General features: G+C 39.7%; 1 protein-coding gene across 7 annotated transcripts in view; it reads left to right on the top strand.

Annotated features, from left to right (window-relative positions):
- The window catches only part of DENND5B (DENN domain containing 5B), a 165,659-nt gene that overhangs the window by 62,842 nt on the left and 88,110 nt on the right, over positions 1-14,707 (top strand). For 5 of the 7 annotated variants that reach the window (XM_053662188.1, XM_037139755.2, XM_053662190.1 and 2 more), the window contains exons 2-3: positions 4,567-4,632; positions 7,502-7,611. In XM_053662188.1, coding sequence (XP_053518163.1) covers positions 4,567-4,632; positions 7,502-7,611 — 176 coding nt within the window. The remainder of the gene's footprint in view (positions 1-4,566; positions 4,633-7,501; positions 7,612-14,707) is intronic. The other 2 variants (XM_053662189.1, XM_037139751.2) reach the window with 1 other exon arrangement.

The following is a 14,707-nucleotide window of genomic DNA, read 5'->3' as shown; positions in this document are numbered from 1 at the left end:
TCCTTTCTCTCACACCTGATCTGCCAGCAAATCATGTCTTTTATGCCCTCAAAATGATTAGAATCTTATTACTTCTCACCACCCCAACTCTGTTTCCCTAATCCATTGCCATCATCTCTTGCCTAGGTGATTGCAGAGGTTTCCTCATTGGTTTCTTTGATTTCACTCTTACCCACTACAGCCTGTTCTGTTTAAAACGCTCCAATTCCTTCCCATGACAACTTAGCATAAAGTCGAAAGAGAGTTCTTACCATTGCGTACAAGGTGACCTGTTTTATCTGGCCCCTGGTTACCTCTCCAGCCTCATCTTCTACCGCCTCACCCAGATACAGCAGCGTGCCGGCCTCCGTGATGAATCTCAGCCATGACAAGCTCTTTTCTGCCTCAGGAATTCCGCACTTGCTGCTTCCTCTGCCTGAAATACTCTTTCCTGAGATAACCTCATGCATAGAATTAGGAGCACAAACTCTGGAATCAGGCTGCTTAGGTTTGAATTTTCTGGTCGTTTTACCTTGGACAAGGTAGTTAACCTTACTGTGCTTCAGTTTCTGTACCCAAGAATAATCGCTCTAGTTTGTAGAGTAATTATGAGGATGAAATGGGTTGATATATGTAAAGCACTCAGACTAACACTACCTTATAGTAAATTCTCTATATTAGCTGTGATGGTAATTATTACTTCATCGGTTCTCGACTTACATGCCACCCGCTCAGTGATGATTTAAATAGTGGTAGACTCCTCAGAATAAATGATAAATGTGCCTCCTGGGGGGATCTGCTTTGTAGGGGACAGCTCACTGTGATGGACACCACAGTCATGCCCCTCATTTTAGTTTCTGACCTGTAACTACCCCCCTCCCCGCCCCTTTCTCTTTCCCTTTTCAGTCTGTTTTACAGGACTGACTGCTGCTCAGTAGTTCCTCTCCCAACTGCAGCTCGTGCCAATTCAGGTTGGCTCTTTGGAGACAGTTGGAAACCTATGGGGGTAGACTCATGAAAGAGAGGAGTTACTTCACCGCCACGTACATCCTTCCTTTTTCTTTTCCTCAGTGTGGATTTCATGGGCAGCACCCAGAGTTCTCCATTTCTTCCCCTTGCCTTTATCAGAGTGCTGAGGAACAATTTTTTTCTTTGAGTATTGTGTCCATTTACTACCTGTGTGTGTGTGTTGTGTTGTATTGTGTGTTTTAACTTTCCTTTTAGAGAGAAAAGGAACAAAATGTTAAAGGGGCAGAGCACAAGAGATTAACTACCTTTTAAAACTCTCCATCTGTTTTCATTATTCCTATCAGCAAACTTTCTTTCTTTAAAACAAACTTTCTTCAAAACTTTCTGGTGTCCGTCAGCCACAGGAGGATGGGGAAATACTGTGGACTTGGCCTTGTTTTGCAGAGAAACACCCTGGTCAGAAGCAGTCTGTGGTGGAAGTGGATAACGAGGGAGGGAACTCAGGTGGGGCCCTGGAATGAGAAGGCTAGGAGAGGAGAGAAGTGAAATATTTAACAGGGCCTCCCAGGCTGAGAAATCGCTCCAAAGTTCACAAATCTCACCAGTTCCCCTCTACCTGCAATCTCTTGCACACACTGTAGAAATCCTTAACAGTGTCTTGGGGCAGGGGGTGGAGTCCTTAGTCCCAGTGCCAATTGCGTAGAGGGGGTGTGAGGCCTGATCTCATGCTCCCAGCCATGGTGACGAGCTGTATTCCTGGTGTTTTAGCACCATTGCTTATGTACAGTTCTCAGTGTAACTGGTCAGAGCAAATTGACCTGGAATGACATACATTTGCTTTTTTTCTGTGATGAAATCAGAAACAAACACTCTCTGAAGTAATTGGAACTATTAATGGTTATATTAGAAATATTACTGGTAAATTGGAACTATTACTGATATTACTGGAAATATTAACTGGTAATTGGAACTATTACTGGTATATTGGAAGTAATTGGAACTATACTGGTAACTATTCCTAGGGAGACCCTGAACACAGCCAGGAGTGTTCACCTTCATCGGGGCAGAACAGGCTTTAGAGAAGAGCAAGGCAGAATTGTTAGACCAGTTAGTGGATTAGTTTCCCTACTGTGTCTCATTTTTGTGAGAGTGATCTTTAGCATCACTTGTAAAGTTCATGCTTCCTTTTCCAGATAGGGACATTTCGGAGTCAGGTTCTAATACTACTCCACTCTGCTGCTGCTCTACTCTAGTGAGCAGTTGTTATTCGTGCAAACTAGAAAGTGGGAATACTGTACTGTATATGTAGTGAGTGTTGTCTGCTTCTTGAATTCTTTCGTGCTAGTGCTAATTGTAACGATTGTTTGCCTCTAAAGTGTGCAGTGTCCTGGAGGTGCGTGCCGACTTGTGCGCCCACGGGGGCAGCCCTACCCAGGCACATGACACACTGCACGTGTAGGGGCTGTTCAGAGTCTGCTTCGGGCCTCTGTCCCTGATGATGGACATCAGTTCACAGTCCCAGCTGTCCCTGAAGATCCAAATAATTTACTTGGTGATTTCAAGGTGTTTTTAGTCATTTATAATGAACCAGTTTCTTTATTCCATCAGTTCAAGAGTTCTATAGGCAACTTGCCTTGGCCATTGAGACCCTGCATTATGGTTATTTGACTCTTTAAAGGAGACTCTGACATCTCTATTTTAAAAAATTTTTTAGCTCTGGCTGGTGTAGCTCAGTGGATTGAGCACGGGCCTGGGAACCAGAGGATCATGGTTTGATTCCCAGTCAGGGCACATGCCTGGGTTGTAGGCCAGTTCCCAGCAGGGGACCCACGAGAGACAACCATACACTGATGTTTCTCTTCCTCTCTCCTTCCCCTCCCCTCTAAACATAAATCAATGAATCTAAAAAAATTTTTTTTTGTATTTTTAAATGTACTTTTAGAGAGAGGGGAAAAGAGTGAGGATGAGAGGGAGAGAAATATGCGAGAGATACATCCATCAGTTGCCTCTCACACACCCCCAGCTGAGACTGTGGCTGCAACCCAGGCACGTACCCTGACTGGGACTGCAGTCAACAAGCCTTCGATGTTCAGGCTGGTGCTCAATCCACTGAGCCACACTAGCCAGGGCTGACATCTCTTTAAAGATGTCTAAAAGTTGTAGATATTTAGGAAACCCATAAAAGACATCCAGAAGTTTTAACACTAATCAATGCTGCTGAGCTACAGAGCTCTGGTGTGAATTTTTTAATAGCCTGGTCTTCACTGTAGTAAACTTTCCTCCAAAAGTTGACACTTCTAGTTGACAGTGTTTAAGTGGATAGCCCTGGATGGTGTGTCTCAGTGGGTTGAACAACAGCCTGCGAACAACAAGGTCACTGGTTCAATTCCCAGTCAGGACACATGCCTGGGTTATAAACCAGGCTCCCAGTTGGGGACAGGCAAGAGACAACCAACTTTTCTCCCACTTTTTTTTCCCTCTCTTCCCCTCTCTCTAAAAATAAATAAATAACAACTTTTAAAACTTAATAATGCTTGAGGATAGTTGATTAAGTAGAGTCTTGATGTAGAACAGACTTCAGCTTACGCTTGCACAGTAATTTACAAAAGATAGACTATTTTTAATATTGGAATGTAATTTTTAGAGCAGTCTTAGATTAATGGACACACGGAAAAGGTAATACAGTGTTCCGTATCACCCAGCGCCATCCACACCCGTAGTTTTCCTCATCATTAACATCATCCAGCAGTCTGATACGTATTACAATTAATGGATGATTTTTGATACATTTTTGTTAACTAAAGTCTATACCCTATTCCCATGTCCTTTGTGTTTATTTGATGTCCTTTCTCTGCTTATTTTATGTTCTTTGCTGATTGGAGGATCCGATCCAATATACCACTCACATGCCATCAGTTGTCATGTCTCCTTAAGCTCCTCTTGGCTGTGACAGTTTCCCAAACTTCCCTTGTTGTTGATGACCATGACAATTTCGACAAGTATTCATGAGGTGCACTGTAGATTCCTCCTCTTGGAATCTGTCTGATGTTTTTCTCCAGATTGTACTGGGGCTGTAAAAACCATATGATGAGACTATGTTTAGCCTTGTAAGAAATTGCCAAACTGTCTTCCAAAGTGGTTATACCATTTTGCATTTCCACCAGCAATTGATGAGAGTTCTGTCACTTGCATACTGGCCAGGGAGTCAGTTTTTCTGGACTTCAGCCATTCTGATAGGTGGGGATATAATTGTTTAATTTAATCTTACTATCATTGTGTTATATCTGACTATAGAAACTTTAGCTTCCTCCTGATATTTCTCTTCAAATTAGCATTAAGAATGTGTGTGCTTTGCCCCCATTAAATAGCAGTTGCAATGTTTAAATAACATTTCACTTATTACTATAAAATACAATAACACATTCTCTTTGCTTTCTTATTGATAATAGCTTATAAGCTGCCTGCTATTGGTGTTACATTCCAGTGATGGTAATGTCTCATGTTTAATTGCTTTTGTTTAACTTTTTATTCTCATTTTCCATTCTTCAAAGTCAATTTTTTGCTTTTTTGTTTGTTTATTTGTTCATAAAGCTCTTTTGTTTTTGTTACATTATGTAGTTTTGTACCAATGGCTAGAAGCAGATCGTCATGGCAGGAGCCAAGGTGCTGCAGATACGACCTCAGGTAACAATAAAAAGTGGAGGTGTTAGAAATCAGTATTCTGATTCACCCAAGCCCATCACAATTGGTTCTTTATTCAGTTTTGCTCAAGCAAAACATAGGTATTGTTTTGTATTTCTGTTTTCTCATGTGCATTTTAATTTTCCTAAAGACAGCATTTGCTTCGGGCCTTGAAAAAATTATTCATGAGCCTTTCTTTAAGCTCTCTTGGCAGATATGTCCTATTTTCTTATAAGGCAGGACTTCACTGCAGCTTAGATTTAGTGGGAGGTTACTTGACAGCATTACTTGAAATTAACTCTTGTGTAGTTATAGTGGGGGATATTAATATTTGCACAGATTTATAATCCTTGTTCTTTTCAGGATAATGCTTGAAAGGTGGATTTTAAGTTAAGGATGTTTATATGTAATTTCCAATTCCTGGGAATCGAGATTCTTAAACCGATTTATTTCTCCGGCTAAGTCCTAGTCTAAGTTAGAGGTTGGTGGAACATGGGCTCAAAATGAGAAGATAAGGTGGTTTGCCCATCTCGCAGCTCCAAAAGGCATGTCCAAGATTTTCTTCTCTGGCATGTACCAATAGGAATAGCTGCATCCACTCATTTTTAAATCCCTAACAATGTTACCAGAATCTCTACATGGTTGTTTCTTCCCCTCATTTCCTTCAAAATAATATTTGCCAAGACAGCTGTGTATATAGCAATGATCTTTCCTGTTGCGCCCCGCCCTCCGCCCCTTCTTAGCAGTCTAATAAGTGGTGGTGGTTCTGGTTTTCTTTTGTTAGATTTGTGTTTCTGTGTCATGGGCTTTTTCGGGTCTTGTTTTTGTGAAATTTTTTTCTCTCTGGAGGTGGTTTTCTTTCTCTCTCTTCTGGTGACTAATTGGGCCTCAAGAGGGTGTGGTGTTCCTTAGTTAAGAGAACAATTATATTGAAAATGGCACTGTCATGAATTTTCTGATTTATCTCCTGTCCCATTAATAACTTGATATATGAATGAAGATACTATTACTATTTTAACCGAACTCAGGCAGGAATTCATTAAAAGGTAAGTGTTTCCAGGAGTTAAATCCTGTGTATGTGCTGTTTCTTCTGCCCCACAGTGTTTCCTATTTTATTTACATTTCTGGATAATAAACATAAGCATTTTGGGTGTATGGGGATGGGCAAAGGGGTTTCTTGACGGCTGTGTGTTTTCTGAGGATATCCTGTTGCTGTGTCCAAAGAGCAGTCAGCAGATGGACCTTTAGAACCAGGAAGGAGCTTCTTTTAATTTTTTTTCTGTGACTTGAAGTGAAGTAGAAAGTAAACATTTTCTTTTTAATGAAGAAGTGACCAATCTAAAAATCTTAGTGTTTGCACAAGAATCCACTATTAGCTTAAAGATGTCATTCACCCTTCTTGAAATGAACCGTTCTGAACCCTAACTCTTTTCTTCAGACACATTAATTCACGCTTAGCTTCACATTTTTCCATTGACTTTTTGATGTTTACATACCCTGGAAGCATTGTGCAAAAACTGATGAACATTCTCTGGGGGTACCTTTGGCATTTTTCTTCTAGAAGCGAAAGCTCTTTATCTCTCAGGAGATGGGAGTATGGGGTAGAAAGATACAGAGATGAAATGCTTGCCTAAATAAGTAAGAGGGGCCCAGAGGAAAGTGATCATTAGCCAAGGGCTTAAATGAGAAACAGTAGGTCACTTGCAGCAAATCTATTTAAATAATGTGCCTTTACTCAAAAAAGTTCTGTGTATTTTATATTTCAGTCTCCAGCAAGACTTTAGAGTGTGATTTTTCCCCTTCTTCTACAATCTGTTAAGTTTTGCACTTAAAAGATGTTTTAATATTCATCTTTTTGTATTTTTACCAAAAAATGGAAACTGAGTCTGACTATATGTCCAAATGTGACTCATAAATTGCTTTAAGATATTTTTACTTGTACAAATAAATACTGGTAAATGGCAGTTTTATCGTTTGATATAACAGGTCATGTTTGCCACTTAAAAAGTAAGCCTAAAAAATACAAAAAACACAGTAGCCAGAATAATGTTGCTCCAAGGTCTTCTAATTCTTCAATCTCAACTTTTTGGCATTGAGGATTTAAGATCCATCCACATGAAAATATTTTATGAACCTAAAGCTTTTCTGGTAACAGGTCTCATGAGAGTTAATTTGGTCAAGGAGATAAAATGCTGAGCTGACAGCTATTATTAAATTTTCTTATATATAATAAAGTGTAGCCTACTCTTCTTTCCACATTTTGACAGGTTATGAATTTGGCTTGGAATAGATTGTTTCTTTTCAGAGTTTTGTGTGTTTAATGTGTTTTGTCTACTAAACTAGACAAAACTAGACTCAGTAATGATGTTTCCAATTCTGTTCATTGTGTTACTGGTAAAAGCTTGGAGGTGCTGTCACACTTATCACAGAAGTCTGGGAAAATTTAAGCCCATTGTCTCCTTTGAGCGTTGTACCATATACAAAATTTTGGGATCATAAGAGGTATGATTAGATTAATTCAGGATGTTTCTTTAATGAAATAAATGTTCCCAAGTAGATATTTTTATCACCACATATCAGAGTGAGGACAATAAAATCAGGTTACAGGCAAGGATTATCTTATCATATCTGATTTTTAGTATCAGTTGTCTAGCCAGGTGAAGTTCAGATTCTGCATTCTTAAATGCAGACCTCTTATTAAACAGTTCTTTTTCTGTTGTTCATTGAAAATTTTACAGTGCGGACTGTTGGAGGTAGAAGTTGAATTAGATTTCAACATTATCAACTAATGTAGCTACAAAATAAAAATAAAACTATGACGTGCTTTTGAAAAAATTCTAGATATTAACTAATTGTTAATTATTTGTTATAGGTGAAAATTTTGACCAGAGTCCTTTGAGAAGAACATTCAAATCCAAGGTTCTGGCCCACTATCCTCAGAATATAGAATGGAACCCTTTTGATCAGGATGCGGTGAACATGGTATGTGTTTTTCTTTTCCTCCTTAGTCTTCTTTTTATTTTATTAAGATGATAATAGTGACTATTTTGAGTTTCCTACATTATTTCATTTAATTTAATCCTTTATAGTTTTAATGTGAGAATATCCTCATTTACACATATAAAAGCTGAAACTCAGAGAGTTTTAGTAACTTGCCTGTAGCCCCCATGGCAACTAAGCATGTACAGCAGACCCTCTAAGCTCGTTTCCTTTCCTGCTATTAACCCGTGTTGTGAGTTTGCATTAATTAATACATACATGGCTTTGACGAACAGTGATATCACTTTGTTTTCCTGGAAAGAATCCTGATGGAAGGAGTATGATTACAGTTTTCAAATTTCAAGGAATGTTGTATCATGGGCCTGTAATTTATCATAGTCACAAGTAGGAAGAGGAAGTCAAGTGCAGCATTTAGACAGTAGGAGTTTGTTTATAAGAAATTTGAATTAATGTAATGAATTACCAGTGGCGGTTGTAAGTCCTTTAGACATTCTTGGGCATAAATAGGTCATGTTTAGAAGCCTGGATAATATTTTGGACCTAATGAACTCTATGATCATCAAAATAAGGGGCCCCAAAGTGAGCAAATTGGAGATCAGGAATGATCAGTATAGAAATGATTAAAGTTGGACTAAGACACTGATCAGTATAGATGCCTGCTAGATACCTCGTGTATGTTCCATTCACATACATGCTCACATGTACCCAATGAAGACTCTTAACTCATTTTATAGAGGTTAAGTTGCTTGCCCAAAGTTGGACAGGGAGTCTCAGAGGTTAAATTCAGACCATTTTCTCCTCTAGCTCACTTTTTGGCCTACCAGCATGCTGTCTCCCCCAAAGAAAAGTTTTGACTTGCACCAAAATGATGTGGATGACATTGTACCTTTTTGGCATTTCTTTTTTAAAAAATACATTTAATTGATTATGCTATTATAGTTGTCCCAATTTTTCCCCTTTTGCCCCCCCTCCACCCAGTACCCCCTCTTCCCTCCAGCACTCTCCTCCATTAGTTCATGTCTGTGGATCATGCATGTAAACTCTTTGGGGGGGGGGTTCATTTCCGTTGCTGCTCTTCATATCCCCCTGTCTATTCTGTACCTACCCATTTGTACTTGTAATCCCCTGTACCTTTCTCCCTATTCTCCCCTTCCCCCTCCCAACTGATAACCCTACAAATGATCTCCATATCTGTGGTTCTGTTTCTGTTCTGCTTATTTGCTTAGTTTGTTTTTCAGATTCAATTTTTTATCATTGTGAATTTATTCCCATTTTAATGTTCATAGTTTTGATCTTTTTCTTAAGTAAGTCCCTTTACCATTTCATATAATAATGGCTTGGTGATGATGAACTCCTTTAGCCTTACCATATCTGGGAAGCACTTTACCTACCCTTCTATTCCAAATGATAGCTTTGCTGGATAGCGTAATCTAGGTTGCAGGTGCTTGCTTTTCATCTCTTTGAATATTTTTTGCCAGTCCCTTGTAGCCTGCAAAGTTTCTTTTGAGAAATCAGCTCACAGCCTTATGGGAACTCCTTTGTAAGTAACTCTCTGCTTTTCTCTTACTGCTTTTAAGATTCTCTCTTTATCTTAACCTATGGCACTTTCATTATGATGTGTCTTGGAGTGGTCCTCTTTGTGTTTGTCTGGGTTGGGACTCTGTGCTTCCTGGACTTGCATGTCTATTTTCTTCATCAAATTAGGGCTGTTTTCATTCATTATTTTTTCACATACATTTCCAATTTCTTGGTCTTTCTCTTCTTCCAGCACCCCTTATGATTAGAATGTTGGTACATTTGAAGTTGGCCCAGAGGCTGCTTTGCCTATCTTCTTTTTTTGTGAGTTGGGGGGGGGGTTCTTTTTTCTTCTTGCTGTTCTGATTGAATGTTGTTTTCTTCCCTGTGTCCCAAATCATTGATTTGATTCTTGGCTTCATTCACTCTACTGTTGATTCCCTGTGAATTTCTCTTTATTTCACTCAGTGTAACCTTCATTTCTGTCTGGGTCTTTTTATGCCATTGAATTACCCAGTGAGTTCTTGGAGCATCCTAATAACCAGTGTTTTGAACTCTGTATTTGATAGATTGCTTATCTCTGTTTTGTTTCATTCCTTTTCTGGAATTTTATTCTGTTCTTCTATTTGGGCCATATTTCTTTGTCTCCTCATTCTGGCAGCCTCCGTGTGTTTGTTTCTATGTGTTAGGTAGAGCTGCCTCGACTCCCTGTCTTGGTAGTGTGGCCTGTTGTAGGAAAGCGCACCCCTTAGTGGGATGGGGCAGAGCCTCAGACAGTTCCTTGGGCAGGTCATCCCGTGTCAACCAGGGTAATGGAGTCTCAGATATGGCGTCACTACTCTGTGGCTCTGTGTAGGAGAGGGCTCAGAAAAGGGACGGTGGCCACTGGAGTGTTGTCTGGGAGGAAGCTGTCCCCCAGCACTTGCCTTGGTGCCAGACACTTCAGTTTTTCCCCATGTGTCAGTGGTGCCCTTCCAGCTGCTGCCCTGGTGCTGGAGCCCAGAAGGAATTAGTCTGCAGAAGTCTTAAGTCCATTGTGGGTCTTTTAAGAGGAGACACCTGAGAATCCTGCATTTTCTTCTGCTGCCCCAACTGCCACTGGATTTTACAGCCAGAAATTATGGGGACTTACCTTCCTGGAGCTGGAACCCTGGGCTGGATCCCTTGCTCCTGAGGTGCCTCTTGCGGTTTTTATACACCACCCATGGGTGAGGGAGCACCCATTATGTCTCCGTGTCTCTGACCTTCCTGCCCATCGTGATGAATGTGAGTACTTTAATTCCTTGGTTGTCGGACTTAAGATCAGTTCCTAATGATTGTGGGTGATAGCCGTTTTGTAGTTTAGCTGTAATTATTACTGTGGTTGTGTGAGCAGGTGAGCCGAGTTTACCTATGCTTCGTCTTGACCCAGTGGTATTTCTATACCACAGTAAACCTGTGCACCAGTGAGGAATTAGCATGCTGACTTTTCTAAGGGGAGATGCCTGAGCCACTCGGCACCTTGGCTTTGATCTGTTGTAGAGCACAGCATAGTTGCGTCTCTAAACTGCCTCCCAGCACCAGAGTAATCAGAGATGCCATTTTGCTGTGTGGAGTCCTGCCTCACTTTCGAAGACAAAACTACAGGTAGTAAGTAGAACACAACTGTTACTTATATTCATAAGACTTGGAGAAACACAGACAAGTTTCTGACTAAAATTGTCAACACACAGCAGTGACAAAAAATAATTTATCTTCTGCTTAACACAGCAAATTAAAGGAAAATTATTAAAGAAAATAGTGTCAAAATGAAGCAGTGGGGAAATGGATGAGAATGTAAGTAGATTTTAACCCTTAATCCTCTTAAATTAGTAAGATATTTCAAATTATAAGTCAAATCATTCTGCGAGAAATCAGAATGGTGTCCAAAATGAGGATCTGAACAATAATGTGAACCCACTGACATTTGGAACCAAATACCACACTTCATGTGTTTTCTTTCTTTAATCATTTGAATGGGTTTAGAAAGTGTGATATTTGTGATAGCTTTTGCCTCCACTGCAGAACATTCCTTTTTAAAGTTAGTTTCCATTTTCTTGCTCTGTGTTTGATATTTTCTTTACTCCTTACCTCACATAGGCATGTGTTTTGATGGGTAAGCATGGCACAGCATTTCGTTTATTGCTGCAGATTGAGAAGGATTTTTTAGCACTCCTTAAAAATCTCAGAAAAGAAAGCATCCCATCAAATTAGTCTGCATTTGGGTCATAGATTTACTGCCCGTAATTTCCCCCTTGACTTATTGTAAGTGCATTTGTATGAAGCTGTAATTTATTCCCACCTAAAGCTATAAAGCTTTGTTCTTGTCGTTAGCAAAACCCCACTCCAACGAGTCGCCACCTTCTATAATATCAGTCATTCCTCTAGAAAGCAACAGTGGTGCTTTGAAATAAGAGTCATTAATTTCACACAGAAAAAGTGCCCCAAAGCAGTGAACTTTATGAAGTAAAAAAATTCCATGTGTATGAGTGCAGTGCAAACATAATAGAAAATAGATAAAAGTAACAGGTGAAATTATTTCTGAATTAATTGCTTTTTATATCTCTTGGTTACTGATTCAGAGTTTTTTATGGGGAAATGGCAGTATTATAAAACAGAGCAATACAACAAACAATCTTATGGCCACCTAGAACTAACATGTCAACATCAACAAATTGCTTCAGATCCATACCTTCTCTCTTAAATGAAACAAAATATTGCAAATAGAGCTGAAGCTTCCTTGCCTTTGCCTCCATTTCAGATCTCTTTGAGAATGTACCTTGGCATCCATGGCTGTTTATGTAATATTCTGGTAGATAATCTTATCCTTAGGAATGTCGTAAACCTGGGAGTTGTCAGGAAGAAAATATGGTCAATACCTTTCAAGCAAGGTTTGTTTTATATGTCTGTCTTAAATGAAATATCTGATACGTGGTATTTCTGGGAATTAAAAGAGCAATAACTATTATACAGCTCTTTACAATCTATAAATCTGTAAGTTTACAATTTACTTTTTACTTTGATCATGAAGACGGGTGGAATGGAACGATGAGCAAAGAGTAAAGGGTAAAGTATTGGCTGAAGAAAGGCTATTCAGAGGCCCATCTTGCAAGATTAAAAGGAAAAGGGTGCTATATATATACTTCAGACTTGGCAGGAATTTGAAATGGATAATCCTTAGTCACATTAATAGGCTCGGCATCAGAATGAGAGTAAGCAGTGATTTTTGACCCAAGTTTATGTCTCACAGTAAACTCATAGGAATGGGATTCCAGTCCAGTTATTATTGGGGGAGCCCACTTGTTTTCTGAACATTACAGCTAGAGTATCACACCGGCATCTCAAACTCAGCGTGTCCAGACTGAGTTCACAATCTTCCTACCAACCGTGGTTAGTACAACCATCTCTCTAGTTGCCTGGGTCAAAACTGTAGTGTCATCCATGAAAGTTCTCACTTTCTCACACACACACACCACACACTCGATCAGTTATCTGTCTACTTCTCTCTCTTTCTCCACACACACCATAGTCTAGACTACCATGCTCTCTCACTGGGGCTTGTACAGAAACTGTCTGGCTGGCCTCCTGCTCCCGTCCTTTCCACTCCTCACACTGTAGCTTCTGTCTGTGCTGTCGCTTCTCTTGAAAGGCTCGTCTTCACATAGTGAATTCTTACTGATCCTTCAGATTTCATTTTAAACACGATTTCCTCAAAAAAGCCACCACCTTCCACTACCCTTTCAACATTCAGTCAGGCTCCTTTAGGTTCTCTTAGCATCTGGTACCTTCTGTAGCATTTATCACAGTTGTAGTTAGTTAATTATGTAGTTATTTGTCCACTCTGTGTCTCCTACTATAATGTAGATACCACCAGGCAGGAACTCACGACTGTATCCCTGGCTTTGCATATAGTAGAGGTTCAGGTCATTGAAGAAGTGAAGGATTGTTTACCTGTTTGCAAGACTTCAGTACTTTCCTTCCCCATCCTTGTCCAGCCAGGTGTTCCCTGCACTGCAAACCCGTCTCTTCAGCAGGAGATAGGTGCTCTCTCTCCCCTGTTTCTGTAATGTCTTAAACAGCCCGTAGCAGCATCGATCACATCATTTTGTCCCTATTGGTTTTTACAGGGGGGAGCAAAAGTAGGTTTACAGTTGTGAGTACGTGAAACGGGGTTTATTCTTGTATTAGTATTTATTGGTCACTGTATTATTTTCCATACAAACAACTGTAAACTTCTTTTGTCCCACCCTGTATGTCTGTCTTTCCTATTAGACTGTGAGCTCTCTGAAGTAAGGATTATTTTCATATTTGTCTTTGAGTTACCAAGATCTAATGCAACAATAGGTGGTCTAAACCAAATATTTATTAGGGAAGAAAGGAGGGAAGAGGAGGAAGGAAGGCACACTGATTAACTCTCTGAGAGTTTTCCGAGTAATTTCTCTTTCATTTGTGTGATGAGAGGAGAGCATAGGAGTCATAGAATACTAGGAAAATGGAAAAAGGAATTATTAAAACTTTTAGCCAGGCTTCCTGTTGGAGTCCAGAGAGACAGTTAGGGACATTTGGCCCCTCAGACCAGAACATGTACACAGCATTGTGAGCCGTTTGTCTGACATCACCTGATTGCCAGCGGCGACCTGGTCCACATTAGTAAGTCCTGAGTTTTTAGTTGTTTTGTTGTGAGAGGGTAGCATGGGGAGGCAGGGGTGGGTGTTGTTGGTGAATGGCAATAGTAGGGGTGACAAGAGATTGTTAAATGCTGTAGATTTTCTGAAAAGTAAACCTGGCGATTAATTGAACAATTCTTACTTCTGAAAATGAAAAAGCAATTTTCCAGGCCATGGTTCACAGATTAGAAATACAACTTTTACTTTTTTTAACTTGTAGGAAGAGAATTTAAGAATTCTTATTTCTGTTGTCTGTAGTCTAAAAAGTCATTCTTTACTTCGAATACAACTTTTGGCAAGGTTTCCCTGTAAATGTTTGAGTGCATGCTCAAGAAAGCTACAAACCCTTAAGGGAATATTTGGCAGCTGTTCAAAAACAGTTCAAGCTGTTATCTTGTGGTCTGTGGTGTCAGGAAAGCCTGTCAATTAAATTTAATCTTTATGTTGACTTTGGAGTCATTGTTCCTTTATTTGCCCACTGATGTAAAAAGAGAACTACAGACTGAATCAAGAGATGAATTTAGTCTGATCCTGTAACCCCCAGCTTTTGTTTTGGTTTGTTTTCTTGTTCATTTGTTCATTCATTCATTCATTCATTCAACAAATAGTATGTGTCGTGCACCATGCTCAACAAGTCTGAGTTTAGTGTGGAGCAAGAGTGATTTCAGCTTGTAGGGAGATGAAAGGCCGTTGGAGGGTTTTGAGAAGAGTGACAAGATCTAACATATTTTTTAAGGATCCCTTTAGCTACATAGGAGGAATAGATTGGGGGAACAAAGGCAAAAGCAGGGTATTGGTGATCAGGCAAGACAGGAGTGTGACTTAGACTAGAGAGGTAAGAATGAAGGTAGAATGAAGTTATTTGTTTCTGATGTATC

This window comes from Artibeus jamaicensis, unplaced genomic scaffold (assembly GCF_021234435.1).
Source record: "Artibeus jamaicensis isolate MK-2021 breed Jamaican fruit bat unplaced genomic scaffold, CSHL_Jam_final contig_233, whole genome shotgun sequence".
In the NCBI taxonomy this organism is placed as follows: Eukaryota; Metazoa; Chordata; class Mammalia; order Chiroptera; family Phyllostomidae; genus Artibeus; species Artibeus jamaicensis.
Note: the sequence above shows the minus strand (reverse complement) of the source record. Positions and strands in the feature narration are given on the sequence as shown.